Source organism: Anguilla anguilla, chromosome 4 (genome assembly GCF_013347855.1).
Source record: "Anguilla anguilla isolate fAngAng1 chromosome 4, fAngAng1.pri, whole genome shotgun sequence".
Classification (NCBI taxonomy): domain Eukaryota; kingdom Metazoa; phylum Chordata; class Actinopteri; order Anguilliformes; family Anguillidae; genus Anguilla; species Anguilla anguilla.
Window position 1 is genome coordinate 52,316,599 of NC_049204.1, and position 23,060 is coordinate 52,339,658.

The window sequence follows — 23,060 nt, forward strand, 5'->3', positions numbered from 1 at the left end:
ATGGTGGTGCACATCTATACTACCTTCCCTTCAGAAACTACATCGGGAGCCTCAGCATGTCTGAAGGTCACTGCCTGCATCTCAGACATGGCTTGTTTTGGTTGCAGATGATCTTACTGTTACCATCTGTGGTTTCCTCAGGGTGTTTGTCTGATGTATATTGGCCACAGACTGTTAACATCTGTCTGTAGCTGCGGAGACGGATTGCCAGGGACGTGGTATAATCTGAACAGTATCATTGAGCCAAAGCATTTTTCGAAAGGATGACTTCAATTTATATACAGTTTAGGAGATGTTTATTCATATCAGAGATTTCTCCAAATCGGAGATTATTGAATTCATGAATGTTTTGGGGTACTTGTTTTCCCATTAAAATACATTATTCCAAATGCATAAATGTTTATTGCAAATTATATTGCTGCAATATAAACATCATAACTTATTTGCTTCCTGTAATCTTTGTGTATGTTGACAGTAAGCTTGACAGCTTTGTAAAAATGTTGGCTCATAATGACCTGATTGCAGTTATGTTATTACAGTTATTTACTACTGAAATAGAATGAAAACTGCTCTAAGTGAATTAACTCACCAAACTGTACTACAATACATTTCCATCTACATAGGACTGAGGTTGTGAAAATTGCATCAATGAATGTTGTATTAGAATTAACACTATCATTGTGTTTTTATCAGCCTGGTAGAATAAGCCTTGCCTATCGTACGCAGACACATGCATTATATTTCCATGTTAGCATTAGACTGACGCGAAGGTGTTATTGCTACATTTTTCATTGACCTTCTGCCTGTTTGTAATCTGATTTTGCTGTGTTCGAAGCACTCTCTTTGCCCTTCCCCTGACGACAGAGAGTTTCCATCACAGTTTTGCATCCTCATCAGTTTGGTTTTGGCAGCACTTTTTGAATATATGCTATAAAAGTCACCTTTCAGTGTCCCATGTGGCCAGACTTGTGTTGTGTGTTTTATGCTCTCCAATGATTTTAAAAACCTCTCATGCAGAACTGTTCAAGTGTAGTGTTGCACTCATGGTATTGTGAGGTTATGAAAGAAATATCTGTCATAAACTGCAACTGGTTTAAAATATTTTAAAGCATTGCAAATGTTATAATTTACCTCCAATTAATTATAATATAATATGAATAAATTAATCTAATAGGATGGTAGATAGTAGTTTAAAATTCTCAATGGAAGCTAATGAAGTACATTATGATACTGTCACTTGATCCTTGATCGTTAGGACCTCTATATAGAATTTGGCCACCCCTATGCCTAGGGTGAAATATTGCAGGGGGATTTGTGTGCATATTTGGAGGGCATGTCTACTATCTAGAAGGCTCCAGTTAATCGAGTGTTGATTTTGTTCGTTCTTCTGCTGTTCATAGCATTTATGTGACAGTCCCATGAGAGCTACTCTCCAATACTAAAAAAGGAAAAATTAAGCAAAACCCCCTCGGTAATTGATTTCTCTTAATGCTCCCGTTTGTAAACAAGTCAATGCGATGAAGTGCGATGCCACCGAGATGTGTACAGTTGTTGGAATGTATACTAAGCGCCTCCTGTAGCTCTCCCGTATGCAGGGATCTGTTGACTCAGTCCCTCTGTTCCCAATGAAATAAATCTTGCCGGCTACGTAATGATGTTAAAAAGCCCCAGGGACCCAGCGGCCAATTCCTCATCAGCGGCCGGACAAGGGGAGCCCGCAGACGAACAATCGGCCGCTGTGCAGGGCCAGCCCCCCTGAGATCCGCCTCGCGGAGATTTATAAAACAAGGACAGGAAGGCGCCCCCACAAGCTACAGTAATCCCGCCCCCCCCCCCCCCCAAAAAAAAACTCAGTTTCAAACAACCGGCAGAAAAATAAGCAAGCGAGGACGAGGAATGCGAAAATGTATAAGCGAGTTATGGGGAAACACCGCAGGGCCTCTTTCAGCGGCCCAGTCCATGGCGAGGCGCGGCCACGCAGCTGGCAGACATATGCGGGGGGCTTTGATGTTCCGGCAAGGTCTGAAGGCTCCCAGTGCACCACACGCCGTATCGAATTCACCGTGTCCCGGCTGAACCGCAGTCCTTGCTGCTAGCCCAAGGTTCAGCACAGTACTACTTTAAAAGGTGAACGGCCAATCAGAACGGCAGACAGACGTCCCATTTGACAGTGATAATGTGAACGAATAGCCCCAGCAGTGGGTGCTGTCGCCGGAATGAGCGCTTAATTTAATCCAATTTTATGTTCCACATGGCACTCGTCACAACTCAGCGACTTTTGCAGAGGTACGACTTTTTGCTAATTTCTCAGAAATGGAGCCGTAACAGCTTGGTGTAGTGGGGTGTAAAAATGCCGATGATCCTTGTTTTTTTTTAGCCTTAATAACTTTTATCAGCTTGTGGAGCACAAAAGCCACAGGAGAAAATGATAATATTTCCCGCATAACAATACTTTTATAAGTGGCTTGGGTTTTTGTTGCTGACGTGTAACTTATTTGACAGGAAACACCTTTAAAGAACTAGATTTGTCAGTATAGCGTATGAATACCTATAAGATGACATTGTTGATCTCACTGGATTGGTGACTTCCCAGTATTCCTTGTACCTGTGGTACATGTAAGCGTCAAACAGATCATTTCAATGCATATTCACTGAGGTGTTTCTGCAGTTCTCATTGTTTTGACTGACTGGATAATTAATAACCTCCAACAGGCAGGGGAACTAAATGAGGAAGTCATGCCAAGCTAGATGACGCTTGTTCAGTCGACCATGTATTCATTCTGCATTCTGAAGCATTTCACCCAGAGGAGATTCTGAAAGGACGCCCACAAGTACTATTGTGTTATATTACCTTTGTTAGATGTGGTGGCAAAATTACTTTCTCCACAATACCAATACTGAAACATTTCTCAATGCACATCTGACCCCATCCCTAGTTATTTATAATATGACTTGATCTCAGTTCCCATGATGTTTTGTTTACTGTACATTAGCATACCCATTCAACAAAGTATAATCTCAACAAGAAGCAACTGTTTACACAATTTGTTCAGTAAATGAAGAGCAAAGCGCCAGCGGAACATCCTAGGCAGGGCAGCTAGCATAGTTTTCAGTGTCATCTTGCCATCTAAGGGATATACACCTGACCTAAGACAAGAAAAACACAAATATTTGGTAAAAAATGTAATCACATAGGTCCGTGGCAACCTTATGTGGAGCAAGTCCCTAATTACCTCCAAAGCCCTGGGCTGAAGCTCCCTTTGTGTCCTGCTGAGTTTGTGACAAAATATGTTCCATCTATCCTTAGATGACACACGAGGAAGAAAGCAACGATGCAGAAGGGAGTGGTTTCATCCCTTTCCTCTGGAAATTGCAAAACCAAAAAAAACTGCTGTTTGTCACAGGAAGTTGGTTCCGCACAGTTCCGTTCCACGAGAGGCCTAGGTGCGAGAAAACATTTTGTGGGACTGCCCTGATATTTGAAGTTGTTAAATATTAATGAAAAGAGATGATTACAAAGTTATGTGGTGTGAAAGCAAGCAACTTGTGACAGGGCTCATTTGTCTTCCGAATAAATGTTGCGTCATTTGGAAGAAAAATCTCCCGGTGTCTTTAACCTTGGGCTTTTGCTCAGGTTACTGTAGCTTTAGGGAGCATAGGCTGAGTGTTCAAATCTGCACGCTGTGACAACTTGACGGATGAACAAAGAGGACTTTTTATCTTATTTTGTCAAGGTCTGGCAGTCACTCAAGGTCTGCTCTGCATAAATACATGTATAGGAGGATACAGCAGTATCACCTTCTCAACCTAATGAACGTATAATTTACCTTCCACTCGTTCCCTTCCATTGAGTTTGTATCTATTAAATTGTCAGAGAAAAATAATAATAAAGGCATTGTCCCTCAGGCAGGTTGTAATATTTTATGACTCAGTATATAATCACAGACTGTGAAACAATGTACGAAGAATCCCTGACTCTGTCCAGAAAAATAAATAAAAAAGTCTTTAAAAAAAAAAAAAAAAAAATGTATATATATATATATATATATATATATATATATATATAGAGAGAGAGAGAGAGAGAGAGAGAGGCAATTGAGTGACAAAAACTAGAGAGGGAGGGGAGATCAGAGGTGAGTGTTAGCAGAGATGGAGGAAGGCCGATTGAGAAAAACTATTAAAAGGGACAGAAGTGAAAACCATAAAAACAGCACAACGGTGGTCTCTGTTATGAAGATGGCATACTTGCTAGCCAGCGTGACAGACAGAGTGAAGACCTGATGTTTCAGGGCCTGCTTTTCATTTTCACCACGGCGATGAGCTTGTTTGCTGGTCGTCAGAAATTTCTGCTGGGCATGAGATCGAAATGTAATTTTCAGGTGGTGCATAGCAACACCGCTTTCCTCATTATTCTTCAGCACTATCCCCGCTCTGCCCCCTCTACACTCTTTTATAAATTAAACTTGATCAATGACCTTTTCTGCCTGTCTGCTACTTGCCACGTTCAGCAAAGACCGTAATGGAAATATTTCACTCGAGCCAGCAAAACGGTACGCGAAACCGGAGGCTGTGGCGGAGCTTGATGGAGAGCACCGGGGTCATTCTGAATTTGAACATGTCTCATTTCATCGGTAATTACTGGGTAATCACGGGCTTTGTGTTTCCTTGTCTTTAAGGAGTACCAATCCTGTAACTCCCTCCCCTGCCCCGACCTGAAGAAAACCACGCCCTGGACTCCCTGGACTCCGGTCAACATCTCGGACAATGGCGGCCATTATGAACAGCGCTTCAGATACACCTGCAAGGCCCGAGTGCCTGACCCTGGCCTGCTGGAGGTGGGCCGGCAAAGGATCGAGATGCGCTACTGTTCAAGTGATGGATCCACCGGCTGCTCCACTGATGGTGAGCATGCTCTCTTTCTCTCTTCCTCCCTCTCTCTCTTTCTCTCTCTCTCTCTTGCTCGCTCTCTCTGTTTCTCCTTCTCTCAGTTCACCAGCTGCTCTCCACCTCAGGTACCAGTTTAAATGACCTTCCATAAACGTGTCATTGAAAATGCACAAACAACCTTTGATAAGTATCACTGGTGCAGTCAAATCCATATCTCTCCACCCTGTTTGAATCCAGCAACAGGATGCAAACAAAATAACAAACAGTACAGCAACAACCCAGCTCTGCTTCCTCAGTGTGCTCTCCTTCAAAGAAGCAGTTTTTAATGATCAAGCACCTTCTTGAAAGTGTAGAAACGATTAGGTTTGTTACAATAGGTGATAATTATTTGACAGTAGGTGTCTGTCGTCCCCAGGGCTGCAGGAAACACAACCCCAGTCCCCCGGCTCTGTTTTTTGCCTACGTGCTTCAGTGGCTGGATCTGTCTTTCTTTTGGTGTTTTAAACTTGAGTTAACATGTAGCGCTGTAGCATTTCTTTAGTCTGGAGTACTTTGTTTAATTTCAGGTCGGCTTCTTATGATCCCCACACGTAGCTTTGGTGGTGTTGAGGTCATTATAATTACGAGGTGTGTTTTTGTTGTTGTTTTTTCTGGCTGTTCCAAGGGGGTTCTCTTTATCTAGAGCGTGTGTCTCTGAAGAGCTTTTATCTGATAGTGTAGGATTATGACTTCGGTGGGCCCAGACTTTGGCTGCTTTTGTCAATATGGAGCAGGGCCATAAAACAGATCTTTGTTTTGGGAGATAAATTTGTAAATAGCCTTTTTTTAATGGCACAGTTGGCTCCAGGTTTTTCGAGTATTTATCGGTAAATCAACTATTTTTTTCCACAATATACAGTTTTCCTTTTTTGTGTCTCAAGCAAGTGTTATTGTCTGTTGTGCTTTTCTTCTGCACTCTGTTCGTTCAGTCTTTTACCATCGTCGGCTGATGACAGGTTATAGATTCAAAATCAATAAAAAGGGCACATTGTTAACCCTAAATCTTCAGACGGCACTGAGTCCCTTTAGGCACTCATTTTTCCTGAAGTCATAGGTCTTAAAATATCAGTGACATCAGTACTCACCTTGACAAAGTCTGTGCCCACCAAAGCCATAATCCCTCTTTTCACCCTCACCTTGACTTTTCATACCTGCTTTTCATACCTTTTCATAGCTGCTGGAAGGAACCTCACCTTGAGGTTCCTTCCAGCAGCTACCACTCACAGTGAGTTCTGTGCTCATTCGTAATTTCTAACAGTTTCTCAGGACACTGCCAGATGACCTGATCATAAAGTGATTGATGTGCTCTGCTAATAAGCTTCTCATCATAACCAGTAATTTTAATAAGGGAAAAAATGACTTGCTGTGCAGGTCTCCTTTCCTTCCTTCGGCTCACACATTGTGACATCTCAATTCAACCGGAGACCCTTTGTAGTTCAGTTACTTGTGTAAACGCATCACTAATTGACACTCTTGTGCCAAGGCACCTTACAGCATCAGAGAAACCAGTAATGTAATAGCCCGCGGAGAAGAAACAGCCACTTTTTACTCGTGGCTCAAAGGAAAGCGTCTCTCTCCTGTCCGTCCCTTCCTCAAGGGAACCTCCCGCCCATATAGCTTGATCACACTAATGTGAGCTAATGTTATTTACAAAGCATTCCCACGCATGGTGAATAACTCCTGTTCCTTCAGATTGGTATCATTTACAGAGTCTACTTTCATCTTGCTTTGATGATTATGCCTTTGGGGGTTGTTGCCTCAGAAAAGTGTCAGACCTAGTTGGGAGTTAAAATGTGTGATAGCCAGACCTCAAACAAGTTCATTTGTTCTTAGTTCATCTTTGACTAAAATGTAACAAAAACCATGTGTATTTTGTAAAAAGCCGTAGTACAACTTTAACTATAGTTTTAACAGAAACTGCAGTGGCAACTCAAAGCATTTGATGGGATTAGAAAGCACTCAGTGTTCATTTTAACACAAAGAAGTCGCCCACCAGTCTTTTGCTCCGGTGAATTTAATGACTGGACAAGCAGATGGCAATGCGTTGCTTGAATGGGTTGAGTTTTGCTTTGCATCCACGATACAGCACCCCTAAAGATGACAACGCCAGGAGGTGTCGAGTTAACATCAGTGATCAGCAAAAAGATTCAGCTCCCTCAACAGACCTCGTTGAAAAAGTGGAGGTTGGCCTCACCTCGATTCGAACCTTTGTTTCAATCAGTTTGAGATCACAACGGGCCACGTTTCATCGATTGCTGCCATATGCACAGCTCTGTTTAATGACAGTTTTACTCTCCCTCTGACTCTATTACATGACAGATGTCCCTGGAACAAGCGCTCCAGGACAGGGGTTAACTTATATCAGCATTAAAGGGCACATTCACATAATTACCTTCACATGGAAGGTGTGTATTGATGTCACTGATATTGTAAGACCTATGGCTTTGGAGAAAATGAGCACCAAAAGGGATTCACCGCCATCTGATAAAGATTTAGGGTTAACAATGTGCCCTTTTTATTGATTTTGAATCTATAACCTGTCATCAGCTGAAGATGGCAAAGTAACAGACTACCGCACTGCTGAAATAGTGCCTGGGAAACATTAGTTATGCTAGTGGTTACTCTGACGACAAGAGGATGGTTCAGGGGGCAGAAGGCCCCAAATCTCAAGGGCTTTATTTACAAGGAATGTGGTCTGGATATTTTGGCTCACCATTACAGTAAATGCACGTTCATGTTGTTTTCTTTTTGTGGAAAAAAAAAACGCTTGCATTCAATTGGTATAAAAAATTGTGATGGTTTAATCTTGGATGGAGTGTAATGTACAGTAGCACACAAGGTCTGAAGCAATCAGAAGCAAAATTAGCATGATGCTAAATATACATATATAGAGGAATCTATTCGGCATGGAATCATTTGGCGTGGCTGTTGAGGTAGTATTAAGTAGAAGTAATTCTAACATATATTTGCGGACAATTTTGTGTCTACTGTGTTTATACATGTGAAGTGGCATGGTTTTGTCTTTAATGTGACCATTAAGAGAAGTGTGAAAACCTGGTTGTAAATGGTGTTATATAGTATAAAGATGTCTTTATTTAATGTATGCATGCAACAGGATGCTTATTTCAATATGTAGTTACCTCGCTAGAATTGTTGGAATTTTACATCAATAATATTGCATTTGTGAATGCCACTTACTAGGTGAGTTTATGCGCACATGGGAAAACTGATTTCCAGCTAATTGAATTAAATCAAAATTGAATTGGAATTCTTCAACAGGATGTGAAAGCTTTCTGTTCTTGGTCAGAGATTCAGTATTTCTGTGGCTTCTCTTTCAAGACAGAAACAAATGAGGAAACAGACTTAACTGTCATCTTGTGAAAGGTGAGGAGGAATGACTGTCAATGAGATGTGACAGTGCATTGCATGGAAATGTGACATCACGGCCAGCTAGCCATCTCATCCATCTTAATTCTTGGAAAACTTGAACATTTTACAATGGCAGAGAACATGGCTTTGCCATAGAATCCATTTGAGATGACGATAATTTCTATAAAACTTATCTGTATAGTTGGCATTTAGATCCCCAGTATTCAGCAGGTAATGCTAAGAACTGTCACTACATCTGCTGGCTGACCAGATAACTTCCAAATGAATGATATTTTATCACACATTTCAAATATTTGCCTCTTTTTTCTTTTATGTAAATAGTTCTTTTGAAAAGTTAGGATCACAGGTATCAAAGCAGGCTGACATTTCAGTGTGAATTTTCATTTGTAGTCACAGCTTTTAAGACTGGCCAATGCAGACCTGCTCCAATGCTGATAAGGCATGATACTTATCATTTTTTGCTCGTTTATTTATTTCCACGGGTGGTAGATTTTAATTTGTAGTTTATTATGTTCACTGATGTTAGCCGTCCTTAAATTAGATTAATTCTAATTAAAAATGCTTCAGTTTTCATCTAAGCATTGCCAACCGCCCTTTTACATGTCCTTACTTCAATGATATTCACAAAATAATATGTGTGCAAGTGTAATTATGTCTGTTAATTTGGCACTACATGTTGAATGTGCTGTTTGCTTGATTTGTTTATTTGACAGTTCTTTTGAAATATCTTTATCCTTTATTATTCTAGCATAGCTTAAACATGTCTCATTGTTTGTCCCATCTGTAATGTAGTCTGGGAATTATTCAGTTTTGTTTATTACCTGCATGTTAAGAAAAAGTAGATTCTGTATTGATTTAATTATTTTTTTCATTTTCCTTTCCCCAACTGTCATTCAGATTGTCGTGGCCAACCTTTATTTTCCTTGGCCAAAATATTTTGTTGAAAAGTAAAATTTAAACATAGAATTGAGATGTATTGCTTACATGTACTTTATACCTACCAAAGATAATCTGCAGTAATAAATGTCTTATTTTGTTATGGGGCATTACTCCCTATGTAACCCCTGTGTTGAAACAAACTACTGTTTTAATGTTGTTATAAATTTTATTGTTGGATCTGGTCGAGAAATACCTCTATGGCTTTAAAAATGCCATTTTGTGCTTCCAATGAAAGAGAGGAAACAAATGTCATACATGAAATTATGTGAAGTCAAGCCTTCATTCCCTAGGTCTTGTGGATTTAGCTATATCAATGACTGAGAAAGCCAAATCACAAGACTAGTGAGGAACTGCAGTTTTCCCTTGCCAAGAATGACAGCTTTGTTTTTCTCACGATAAATAATTCTGTGAACTTTTTGATCTGTTCCTGGATCAGACCAGGCCATTCGAGGACAAGCCTTTGAAAATACAAAATTAGTCCTTCCCCCTGTGCCCCCATATCTGAGTCAGGCAGTATGTCTAACTAGTAGGACCATTTACAGCCCCTTTCCTGCTTTGGCCTCTGAGCTACTAGAAGCTACCATCCATGGTAGTGAGACTTCTGATCAAAAATGGTTTTACAGTTATACAGATGATTTATTTTTGAATCCGGGACATTGAAGAGGCACTAGGGTTAAAAAATCTCACACAAGCCCCTTAATTCTCTTGTGGTATAGGTTGTATTGATCTCTTGTCTTGCTCACACTTCCACTTTTTACTTGGCCGTATACATATATCACTGGTCGTTCTGATTATCCTCATTTGTTGAGCGTTAGTGAAGTGCCGCCCAGCCTCAATCTCAAATCTGCCAGGGCGTCGACGTTAATTGCGCTCTCCTTAACTTTTAATAAGCATTTTCGTAGCCTTCTACGGTGTAGCATTTGACAGTTTGAGACAGCTCAGGGAATTGCTCTAAGGATGTGTGCGGTAGCCCTTAAGTGCTATTAATTTTCTGGATTATGGACAGAGTAATGTAGCCTCTCTCCTGAGAGGGCTACAGTATCACTGATCTCACTGTCCATGTGATGAAAGCTGCCAGATAGAAACTGCAACAGGAGAACAAGGCAGTGGAGACCTTATAATCAAGGCTTGTAAAGTTTTGTCAGCTGCTGTGTTCTCTTTTTTGTAGTCTGTCCCAAATTGGTGCATTCGTATACATTAGACAGCATAATTATATCTGTGCCTATATCTTTCTTCCAAAGGCACTTTATGCTGTACTTACATGATAGGGGAAGGATCAGATTCATTACAGAAATGGCAGTTGGTGGTTATGTACATTTAGCCACAGGGTAACACACTGTTTCACACCCTGGACGCGAGCCATTCACCGTCGGCAACCCGCACTCAACTTTGAGCTGTGGGAGGATTACAAAACACCCCGTGGCCTCAGAGACCGGTAGGAGTCTTGATGACGAGAACAGATCGCTGTTGAGAGGCTGACAAACCGCTGCCTTCTCTGAATCAATAATGAAAGAGCTTAGCTCCCTGGGACTGTCATCAGGCCACTTCACAGAGGAAGCTAGCTGTCTGTTGTCTCTGTGATTTGTTAAAAGCACTCATAATCCCCTCTCCCATGACACTGTTGGAACCCCCCATTCACCCTATTTTCCCTTCCACCTTATTTTCTCACCGTGTTCTTTTTATCTCGTTGGATGGATTGTATTCAAAATTTGAACACTGTAATACTTGGGTATCATTACAACATAACAGTGTTGTAAATGATGATGGAACTGGAGGTACATTTACAAAACATTGCAGGAACATCCATTCACAGCGCCCTTACATAGTGCAGGTTTCTAGATGTGTCCAGTCCATTCACACTCAGGCTGCATAGTATTCCACATGCCAGGGTAAATGTATTCACTCATCTCAGTGAGTTTGGCAGGACCCATTTGCCAGATACAATTTTATTCTACATCAAACATATTATTCAAGCAACAAGACTGCCGTCAAGCTGAAATTCCAATCGGAATTTTTAAGTTGTAAAACAAGTTGTATTTCTTTGTTTTTGATGTGAAAAGAAGTTGAACCACTGAGGTGAAAGCAAATAATGTTCATTTGTGTTAGCTGAGTCTTAAACAGAGAGGATCAAAAATAAATGTTTTGCATACAAATGCCACATGTGTGCAGTTTAAGGTAGATACATTTATGTACTGTAAGGAATACATGTAACTCAAATTGTTAAGGTGCATTACCTTTTTATGAATGTTTTATTTTGTACACAAATAATTAGATCCTTCTAATGAAATACAAACAATCACACACACACACACACACACACACACATACACACACATGCACATCTTGCTACATAGTTTATTGGCCAATATATTAGTGAGTGATCTCAATAAAGGCTGTATTGTATTTTGTGATTAATATCCTGCTCACAGAGAACCAGACCCAGGTTCATGGATCAGAGCTGCAGGGGAATCTGGTTCATTATCAGACATGTACAAGTGGCCCGGTGAATGTTTCGCTATTGCAGTTGCATTAACCCTGCAGACTTTGTGTCTTACACCCCTGCGTCCTCTGCTCCGCGTCCCCAGGAGACCTCCTCCGCTCAGGCAGGATCAGCGCTCACACGGTCAACGGCGGCTGGTCGGCCTGGAGCTCCTGGTCCCAGTGCAGCCGGGACTGCAGCCGGGGGATCCGCAGCCGCAAGCGCACCTGCAACAACCCCGAGCCCAAATACGGGGGCATCCCCTGCCTCGGGCCTGCGCTGGAGTACCAGGAGTGCAACATCACCCCCTGCCCAGGTGAAAGTCCTGCCCCCCACCTGTCTGAAACTCCTTTGTCTGGTTTCTGTGCTGTGCTTGTTCTCAGGTAGGCGGGCACACGCAGCGCATGCATGCAGCGTCGCCCCTCCCGCTAGGCAGATCAGGCCCCGCCCTTCGGGCCCCGCCTTATTGCCCAGGACCCCAGCAGCAGCATTGTTTTCCAAGCATTAGAATCGGAAGTAGCCAATGTTTTAGAGGGGCCCCCAAATTATTTTTTTGCCTAGGGCCCCTAAAAGTCTAGGGTTGGCTGTGGTGTGTGCTTGTGTATCTGTGTGTGTGCGTGTATGCGTGATCCTGTGTGTTTGTACATGCACCTGCGTGGGATGTGGAGTGGTGTCTATTTAATTCTGAGTCATGATTCACGCAGGGTTCTCGTGAGGCAATCAGAATAATTGTGCAGTTTTATCACCTTTTTATTTGTCCTTTGGTCCATTGGGAAAAGACGGACTTTATTTCCTTAAATACATGAGGGCCAAAGTTTTTCAGAACACAATCAATGCTTTTCCTGTTGAAAGAGCACACATCATTAATTGGAAAAAAATTCCATTACCCTTATAAATTGGAGCAATGTTGGGGACAAAATAAAAGAGACACTCCAGTAGGAAGAATTTATAGCCAGAACTTCGGGCAAATCCCAATAGCATCATTGTATGTAATTACATATGAGGATAATAAAGCCTTAAGTGATGAGGAGCTGCATTCTGTAGTCAGATGCCTGAGACAGTGTGCTTAATCCATTTTCATACTTGGAAGAGAGCTCTGTAATTACCCTTAGTGGGGTCTCATCCTGCTATGGGAGGAAATGTGCTGTCTAAATGGAAATATGCTGCTTAAGTATAAAAGAACACCTGGAGAAAGGTGTGGCAAAATGAGACAATGAGGAATTTGTTTCAAATTGTTATTAATGACTCGGCTAGCACAGAAGCAACCGCAATTCACAAGTGCCGTAATATTACAGTTCCTCAGCTGCAACAACTATCAATCAGTATATCTGCTGACAGGCTGTAAAGCAGACAGTTTCATCAGCCAATAGTTAACCGTGTTTGTACAGCCGCCAATTTTGGTGAGTACATCCATACATTTCCCTAATTTATTACAAAAAAAAAATTCAAGTAAGTCAAGCAACCCCTCACTCTGCTTTGATTACATTCTGCTAGTCTTGAGGCTAGATATTATTTAGATATCGTTGAGCGCAAGTGACCAAAACAAGAGGCTACATTCCAGACTTGGCCATACTTGGTCACAATGGCACTTGGTAGCCCCCCCCATTTCGTTGCAGAAAGGCCAAGCCACTGCGGACATATGACATACATATGAGATTAAACCAGGTTTTTTTTTTCACTGTGGGCTATTGCATATACAATCAGACTTCATGGCTATACTCTGCATTCAGCCTATTCAACAGAGCCAATGAAGTAAAATAAATCTTCTGACCATCAGTCCATACTTATAAGTAGTGTGCTTATTTTAAATTAATTAAAAGATTATAACATTAACAGATTTAGCACTAGCATGAAGGTGTGTTTTTTTTCCTTTCTGCGCACTTCGTAGTAGGTGTACATGTACTGTTAAGTCAGTCATTTTAAAATACATTTGTTATTTTGGTGGGAAAAAGTTTTCTAGCTGATATTTCACTCGTTTTAAAACTAATTAATCTCTGGTTGTTGCTGGAGCTCCTTCCAGAGATGAGATGATCGGTCATACACTGGCAGAAATTGACTGATCTGTCACTTTGCAACAGAGAAATTACAGAGCGATGGCGAAAAGCATCGGGCAGTTCTATTATGCCTTCTCTGCCAGTAATACCTTTTAAAAACCAATTTTGAAATGGTCCTGAAAAGGGATTATTTCACTTATAATAAGGCGAGAGACATTTTATTCAGAATTCACTGGGGCTTCCATTTCAGGTTTGCATGTGTCTGGGAGAATGTTAAAGCACTGGAAGGAAAAGGCTTTGATATAACAGTAACATAATTAAAATGAATTTGAAAAGCAGCATATAATCTAAAAAATCTTGTAGAATGGTGTTTTTTGACTGTTATAATAACTTCTATGTGCATTATGTTCTAAAAGATAAGGTCATTGCAGGTGTACTCAGTAAAATATGAAGAATTTACAGTCATTTACAGCCTTTCTTCAGACGTGTGTGTTCAGAGATGATTTATTTGTTATTTCTCTGATTCTGGCCAGCACTTGACTGTATTTTGAACGTTGCAGTTCAGTTGGCAGAAAGACATTTGAAATGCTTTGTAAAAGGCTGTTACTCCTGTTTTCCTGGCCCCACTGCTGATGGTTTTGTGCTTGGCATTGTTTAAAAAGAACCCTTGATGGCTCGTTTGCCTTCATTAATTAGCATGGCAGTAGGGGCCTGGGTGCCTGGGAGAAACAGACCTGAAAGCTGTCATCAGTGTGCAGTCAACCCCCCCCCCCCCCCCCTTCCTCTGCACTTGGAAAGAACCCAGACCCTCTTACCCTAGACACTTTACCTAGTATGTTAAATGAATAAAAGCAGACAAAAGAATAGACCAAATCGCAAACAAGGAAAACGTTTTTTTTTTTTTTGTGTTAAGTAATTGAAGGGCTTCCACTTTTATACAGCCAAATGATTTTCCTGTTACTTGACTTGTAATAATAGGACTTGCATGAGTAATTACTTTGTTTATGTTGTTTGTTCCTCTCAGCTGGGTAATAATTCATTTTTGCTCAAAGCCCATGTTTTCGGTCCTCAAATCCCTTTTAGCCCAAGCAGCAGGGGTGTTCAAAAGTACTGTGGAATCATTTCTACGCAAATTCAGCGAAACATATTGAGACAAAGGATGTGGCTGATTAATTAGAACGAGGAAATGCCACAGATACATCAGGCCTTAAACTAAAACTCTTATTATGGCGGTTGGCAGCTGCTTTCCCTCCTTGCTGACGTCTGTTTCACTCCCACAGTGGACGGGAGATGGTCCTGCTGGTCTGCCTGGTCCAAGTGCTCAGTGACGTGCGGAGGAGGGCATTACATGCGAACGCGCACCTGCAGCAACCCCCCACCAGCCTATGGTGGGGACATCTGCCTGGGTCTGCACACAGAGGAGGCGCTGTGCAACACCCAGCCTTGCCCAGGTATACACACACACACACACGCGCGCGCGCGCGCATATACACACACACACACACACACACACACACACACACACACGCGCATACACACGCACACACACGCGCGCACATACAAACACACACACACACACGCACACACACACACACACACGCATACACACGCACGCACGCACACACACACACACACACACACACACATGCACACCCATGCACATACACACACACGCACACACCCCTGCACACACACACACACACTTTAATTCTGCTTTCCATTAGTGCAGAAATGCCACGTTCTTGTGATGTGCTAAATGGAAATGCCAGAGGTTTATTGGAAAACATGCTGTGCAGCTGATTGCTGTGTGTTTGAAGATAATAAATGTTAGTTAAATGAAGGCAGATGAGGCAGGTGAATGTCAGTAAATTTAGTGTGTGTCAGCACGTATGAGAAAGCAAAGGGCGGTTGAATTACACAGGCCGGAGTGCAATACTTAATTATTAACTGTGTGTCCTTGGCACTGACCTCTGTCACCTTTAAGGTACACACTCAGCCCTGCTTGTAATAAAGTTGATTGATTAGTTTAGTTTAACCATCACTGATATTGAAAATCGCATTAAACACATCATTAAGTGCACTGCGGTGGGTCGTTCATCAAGCAGACGGTGGGTGTCCTCGGTGCGTGTCCAGTGTGCTGACCTGACACTACCCTGCCTGTCCCTCTCCCCCCCCCCCACCCATTCTGCGCAGAGAGCTGGTCGGTGTGGTCGGAGTGGTCGCAGTGCGGGCCCTCGGGCACGCAGACGCGGTTGCGTCACTGCGACGTGCTCTTCCCCACGGGGAACCAGTGCTCAGGGAACAGCACCGAGACCAGGGCCTGCGTCTTCCACTCCAACTTCATCCCAGGTCTGTGAAATGGACGAGCCTGGTCGACCGCCACGCACACACACAGGGCACGCTCCACTCGTCCACAGGCAGTAATGCCAGTGCCGATACTTCGATTTCACCTTTCCAGGGTTAATCTCTTCCCCTTCCTGTCTGATGAGCTGAATGAAGAAAAAAATGCATTGCGCTGATCGATGTTCTTACTTTAGTAACTGTGACGTAATTCTGAAACGCTAGCATGAATAATGAGTTTGTGTTATCTGAAAAAGGAAAATCCATATTTTTGAGGATCCCCAAAACAAACCATAATAATGTAATCTAAACTGTATCTGAGGAAATTAATTCTGAGTATATAAATTTTAATTTTATGCACCTCTGCATTTGGTAATATCGTTCATTCTGTGATATTGCATATTAAGGCTTCTTAGAAAAACCTTGTACTTTAATCTTTTTCTAATGAGACTCATGCTACTTATCACAGAGCACTACAGGTGATGTTTTAATCAATACGTTTTTTTTTATTTTGATTTAGCCACCATTTGTCTGTATTTTCTGTAAGTCTTTTACGGATTTTATTATCAGCATATTTCCATTTCTGTTCTTTTTTAGAAACATCCATTGCACGCTCTAGTAGAGAAGAAAAACGGTGTGGAGGTAATGTATTTTATCTAGTGCAATATCCTCATGTAAATAATTATATCACGTTTGAAGATGTTTGTGCCATTTTCCATGCAAAAAAACATGCTAGTTTTTAAAAAAGAATTTATATAAATGGATGTTTTTTGTGTGAAAATGACTTAGTAAAGTACTGTGGATGTAAATATTTGTTTTTAATCCCTTCTTCTGCAGATTTCAACTTGTTCCACATGATTGCAGTTGGTCTTAGCAGCTCGATTCTAGGCTGCCTTATCACTTTATTGGTTTACACATACTGCCAGAGGTACCAGCAGCAGTCCCATGATGCAACAGTCATTCACCCCATATCTGCTGCTCCACTCAACACGAGCATCACCAACCACATCAACAAGCTGGATAAGTACGACTCTGTGGAAGCCATCAAGGTCAGTCTCCACCTCACTTTCTCTACATGGTTCTACTAGATGCACATACTGTGGGGTCTGGTTTTGGAGCTTGGTCTTACTGATGACATAGGACCCTGTATCATGGTGTAATGCACTTAGGGATTCAATGTAAGTCATACACTGCTTTCTCATAAGTCAATTAGGAGTCAATTAGAATGCACGCAGTGCCCTCTAATTATAATTTGACCCTCTATAACTGCTATTAACAAGCAATGTGTGGTCCCTTTTTCCGTTTTTGTCCTGTTTGCAACAGAACATGCACCCTGCTTATGAATCGTATATGAGTACCGTATGAATACGCCATGCAACCTCCAGACAGCATGGAATCATATTTATTAAGGGAATGCGTTTCTCTCATTATTTCTTCAGCCAATGTGTGTTCCGTTCTAGACAAGCTTTTATGAGTACAATTTCTCTATAATGGAAATGAAATGAAGTGGTTCATTTTATGCACTGTTAAGCACGTGTAACCTAAACCAGTTTAAATTATGTATATTGGCTTTATTTAAATGAACTTTCTCCTCTGAATTTTATGACAAAAAAAAGAAGAAAAAAATGAGTTCTGAATTCTTTCAAAGATTTTTAAATGAATTTTATTCTGATTGTAAATTGGTCCAGTTCTTCAGCTCAGTAATTACAAGTACTTATTTTTTTCTACCTGCTCGGACAAAAATAGATTGGCACAGGTACGTCTGGGATGCGCCTTGCGTGGTGGATGGCTTTCTGCTGTCTGGAGGGGAGGTGGGGGGCTGTTGGGAACACCATTTAGAGAGCAGTGTGTCAGCCTCTGACACATCAGCATTTGTGATTGAGGACATGTCAAAGTGAAACCACCCACCATTGCGGAGCATGGTCTCAATTTGACTTGCAGATGATGCATCGACTATGTGTCCGAGGGCTGACGGCTACCCGCTAAGGCCGCTCCCTCTAGCCGCGTTCCAGGAGGCCAATTTAGCGTCTCCGAAGTCCATGACTGGCGCTCAGAAAATATGCGCCAAAGTAAAGGGTTTGCAGCTACTTTGGCCCCAGTGCGCGTGCAAACCTCCTGAGGGTCCTTCTCCCCGTTCCTCTTCACAGCCCGATGTTTCCGTACTGTTGCCTTTGGACGACCACAGCATGCGCCAACCTTTGTCCTCTAACATTGGAATGTCCAGGGGCCTGGAGATTTTCTACTAACTCTGACCAACAACATTCCACCTCCTGACCTATCCGACCTCTTCCGAATTCCATCACTTCCTGTGGCCCTCTTGTTTGTGGCAGGTCTGCGCAGATGAGTTCTATTTACAGAAAAACACCATCCTTTCCATGCCATCCTCATAGGGCCTGTTGTAAACTTGTGAGAAGGCAGTGTATTTTTGTTACCATTTGATTTGTTTTCAGTACGGCACCATTCAAACTCCATTTGACTCCAGTGCACAAATATATTGCTTTTATTTGAGCTTTTTTGGCTTTTAATTTGCTGTTGCATTTTTGGTCTTTGGTCTTGACATAGGCAATTTGAGTAATTAGACAAAGCATTGCATGCGTCTTGTCCTCTTTCTTCTTCCTTTGCTTAATAATGAGTTCCGCTGTACTGGTCCATTTGCTTTTGTCATTTGCCATAAAAGTGAAGGAATTAATGCAAAATTACACTGCATGTAGTTATACCGCTGTTAGCACTGTAGTTATTAGGAATACATGGCACAAACAACTACTATAATGGAGATCGTGCTCACAATTAGAATGGCACAGAAGAGTTTATAGTATTACATTCTTTATTTACCATTTGATCCATAGTCACTCTTCACTGTATGTTAAGATACAATTCACTAGATTTGATTGAATTAACCTAGAAGGCTCCAGCCACAAAGTTTAAATTTTTTTTTTTTTACAAGGTACCCCCCCCCCCCCCCCCAAAAAAAAAAATATCCTCCTAAGATCTGGAAATTCATTTTTGTCCCTGGTCTCAGGTCTTAAACTCAAGAACCATATATTCTGCTATACTGAAACCTGCAAAACAATGGGACATTCAGTAAATATGAAATAAGTAATGTTTTAAAAAAATGGATGTTTGGATGTTTTTGTCATCCAACACTTGAATTATGCCGAAATATATATATATATTTTTTCTGCAGGGTCTCAGAAGTATACAATGTTGCTGATGAAAAATAAATTATATATCAATTAGCAATTTATACATTTATTTATCACAGGTTTAGGTTTTCTCCCTTCACATGTTATCTAGACACCATATACCATAAGGGCTAAAACTGATTGTAAATTTAATGCATTCAGAATTATTGACATGGATCTATGGTCCCAGATTTAAATATTGGCATTGTGCATCATCACAATTTTCAGGTGATATCACATCTTTTATCAGTTACAATGACTAACCAACTCATGATGATGAATCCATTGCAAGTTCTATGGTAATGACTACAGTAGATTAATACAAAATAATTGCCTGTAAGACTAACCCTGGGTCAAAACTGCCAAGTCATCTTTAAAAGGTATAGTTCAATTAAGCCAGATTTTAAAATTCATTCTGTAGCAAGTTGCAACAAATATGTGTACAATCATAGTTATACCAATGGAAGACAAATCTCACAGCCAATAATGGTGATTCACCTCCAAGTAGGCATGTGTGTATTAATGCAAACAACATTTGGAAAAAACATTATCATTACAAAAGTAACTTTAAAATGGCATGACATACATTAACAGTAGACTCGTGATTAATAGATCAATTATAATACAGGCATATAAGCTGTATGCCTTGTTTCTTAAGTGACCATTATGTGGATGCTGAGCTACAGTACAAGAGTATAAGATATCTACTAAATTTGTGTGGTCATTCATTTTACAGAAATGACAAGACAGTGGAATACAGTGAAAAAACTCAGTATAATAATTTTCAAACTGCAGTTAAACATGTTTAGCATGTTTAACATTCTCTGCATAATGCATAACCATAATTCTGAAAGCAAAAATGATTATTCTTCTGATACTGTGTGAATCATTTTTGTTAAATTGCATCTTTTAGCTATGTGGCATGAGAATTGATATTCTAAAATATCAATTCTCAAGCCATTTATTACGACAGAAGATTTAAAGTAGCCTTTTAGCCCCTTATCACAGACTGCAATTAATTTTAGTGCTTGTGAGAATAAAGCTCAGTCGAATATAGCTTTGCCTTTTATAGAGTGTAACTTTCCCTAAAATTCACTTGGTTTTGACAGACTCCAGAGGAAAATGAATCTCTGGAATATTCAAAAACAGGCCGACTGAAATGTAAATTTCAGTGAGATGTACTACTTTTTGTTTTTGTTTGCTTGCTGAACAATTTTGTCATGGATGTATCAAAAGAGTTAAGGAGTTAATCGGAATTCAGTACTTCATGTTTGCATGTAGCTGCTGAATTTCATTTGCAGAATATAATGGAGCAGTACAATAGCAATAGGTCAAATCACACATATTTAGATGTTGACATATGGTAAATATACACCAGAGTGAAGTTGCATATTGGAAAATAAGATCACGTCATTTTTACACATGATTCTGACATTAATTTTCATATGAGTAGTGTAACTGTTGTGAGTTATGAGGGATGTCCTGGAAGTATATGATAACCCACATTAATTTTATACTAACTTCCTTTGTACAAAAAAAAGATTGAGTGGAATGATCAGTAATTACGCTTCAATTGTTTTTCACACACATACAGACACACGTGCACATACACACACACACAAGTAATATTTCTGAAACCCATTTGTGTGGATTATCATATTTTCATGCAGACCCTTCGGTTCTGTTATTTACTTAATGAAATTTCATCGTATCAAATAAATCATCTGATGAAATATTCAGCGGTTACTGACAGTCTCTCTTTATTTTATTTGCAGGCTTTCAATAAAAATAACTTGATTCTGGAAGAGCGAAATAAGTACTTCAACCCCCACCTGGCTGGGAAGACTTACACCAATGCCTACTTCACAGATCTCAAAACCTATGATGACTATTAAGATGTGTTGTGCTTCCTGCGTTCTTCACCTGGGATGGACAGAAGGACAATTGAATTTCTTTTAAATAAAGCTGTCTCTTTTTTGCTTTGTGGTTTGTAATGAGATTTTCAACATTCTGTGTGGAACCTTCTTCCTCCGGTTCATCGTCTGCTGCCTACTTACAGAAAGCCATACAATGAGCCCAGAGAAAGGACACCATGTCTCCGTAGGTGCCGGATGTTTATTTGAAAATCCACTTTCAAGGACTCAATTCTCAGCTTCTGTGTGGGGAGGAGGCAGACTGGAAACCGATTAACTGAGGTGAAAAACCAGGGGAAAAATCGAAGAGGAGTTTAAAATGCCTCTTTGAGTCCTGGAACTATTTGTGGAAAAAAAACAGCTTTTTGGGAGATATACCACAAGACTGATTTGCATGACTTTATCAATTGTTTATCTGTTGCTTCATTTATTTGCATGGTTGATTGCATTCCAAAAAAAAAGTCCTGGACCTCCTTTTTTTTCTGGGCTTCTTTGTCTGCTGTGCTGCGTAAGCAGGTCGTGTGCCTAGCCATACGTCCCGATGCAGTGCCCTCTTCATACACCATCTGGGAGAAAGGGCCAGCTCCTTGGACAAAGTCAGACAATCAAGATGTAGATATTTAGGTCTCTGGCAAAAAATGTTCCTTTTATTGTATGGGCTCCCCAATTTAGCAGCTTTACACATTATCAATGTAAAAAAGATTTGTTGTACAGTAAATTCATTTTGAACTGTATGTCTCTGTAGATTTTGTGGTTCTAACTGTCAGATTGCAGTGTTAACCTGCTGTTTTGCAGCCTCGGTCAGGCTGGGAATGTACACATACTTGCAAATGCTATTGCCGTCACTGGAAAGATTTTTGAAAAAAATCACAAAGGCATACATGAACATCACAGACATGTCAAACACAGATAAGATTTTACAAAAAAAAAACATTTTAATTGTTATGAATTAATAAGCATTTGATTCATTTTTATAACAACAGACAGGTGAGCATATATATATATAATGGTTTGATAATGTACAGTATGTCTGAATTTATAATGCGTTCAGTTTTTTTTAGCAAGTTGTGTTTCCTTTTTTACTATATACATGCAAAATGCCTCAGACCAAGATATTGAGTTTCTACAGTCTCCCCTCAAAGTTTATTAAACCATTCATCAGCTTCCTAGTGCTGTGTATCTAGGTGGGATACTCCAGTAATTTTTTGTGAGTGTTAAACATGAATTTGGTGATGAATGGTTGTACTTTGAAGGAAGGATATGTGAAGGATAGCCGGAGTGAGGTCCTTTGTCAGACATATTTTTATAACGTGGGTAAGCACAGCGGTACTACTCTCCATCAACCTTCAACCCGATGGGCCATCTGTGTAAAAGGGTAATTGAGACTGCAATTAATCAACTTGGATTCCTCATTGGGAAGAAATGCTGATTTTGCTCAATTCTGTGATGAGTTTGAGGTGAGAACCATGCAGAGTTCCTTGGGCATCTTTTTTCCAGACTCAGAGTGTCTGTGTATGTGTGTGTGTGTGTGTGTGTGTGCCTATGTGTGTATTATTAACACTGCAAGCAATCATATAAAAAACATTTTATCAAATAGGTTCTGTAAATACAGACGATTAATACATGTTACTTATTCTATGAAACATCAATAACATTTAATTTTAATGTCATTTAGTGATGCTTTATATATGTTCGCTGTAAAGGACAAGGACTCATACACTTCCATAGAACATTTGTGTATGTTGTGGTCTGTATAGTTTATTACAAACAGTACAACTATATTTTAAAAAATGGACACTGGTATCAATAGAGTGCTATGAAAACATGTTGAATTGCTCGCATTCCTAACCCCGAAAGGAACAACATTTTATTGAACTGTATCTGCTCATGCTCTGGG

General features: G+C 40.5%; 1 protein-coding gene across 2 annotated transcripts in view; it reads left to right on the top strand.

Annotated features, from left to right (window-relative positions):
- Positions 1-21,829, top strand: part of sema5a (sema domain, seven thrombospondin repeats (type 1 and type 1-like), transmembrane domain (TM) and short cytoplasmic domain, (semaphorin) 5A) — a 102,422-nt gene extending 80,593 nt beyond the window's left edge. Inside the window, exons 16-23 of one of the 2 annotated variants that reach the window (XR_004764694.1) lie at positions 4,677-4,902; positions 11,841-12,050; positions 15,009-15,179; positions 15,922-16,077; positions 16,666-16,710; positions 16,906-17,117; positions 18,216-18,398; positions 21,026-21,160. Coding sequence is in view for 1 of the 2 variants with exons in the window: in XM_035412435.1 (XP_035268326.1) it covers positions 4,677-4,902; positions 11,841-12,050; positions 15,009-15,179; positions 15,922-16,077; positions 16,666-16,710; positions 16,906-17,117; positions 21,026-21,145 (1,140 nt within the window). In the remaining variant the exon portion in view is untranslated. Of the gene's footprint in view, positions 1-4,676; positions 4,903-11,840; positions 12,051-15,008; positions 15,180-15,921; positions 16,078-16,665; positions 16,711-16,905; positions 17,118-18,215; positions 18,399-21,025 lie in introns of both variants that reach the window. The other variant, XM_035412435.1, reaches the window with a different exon arrangement.
- Positions 21,830-23,060: the final 1,231 nt, after the last annotated feature.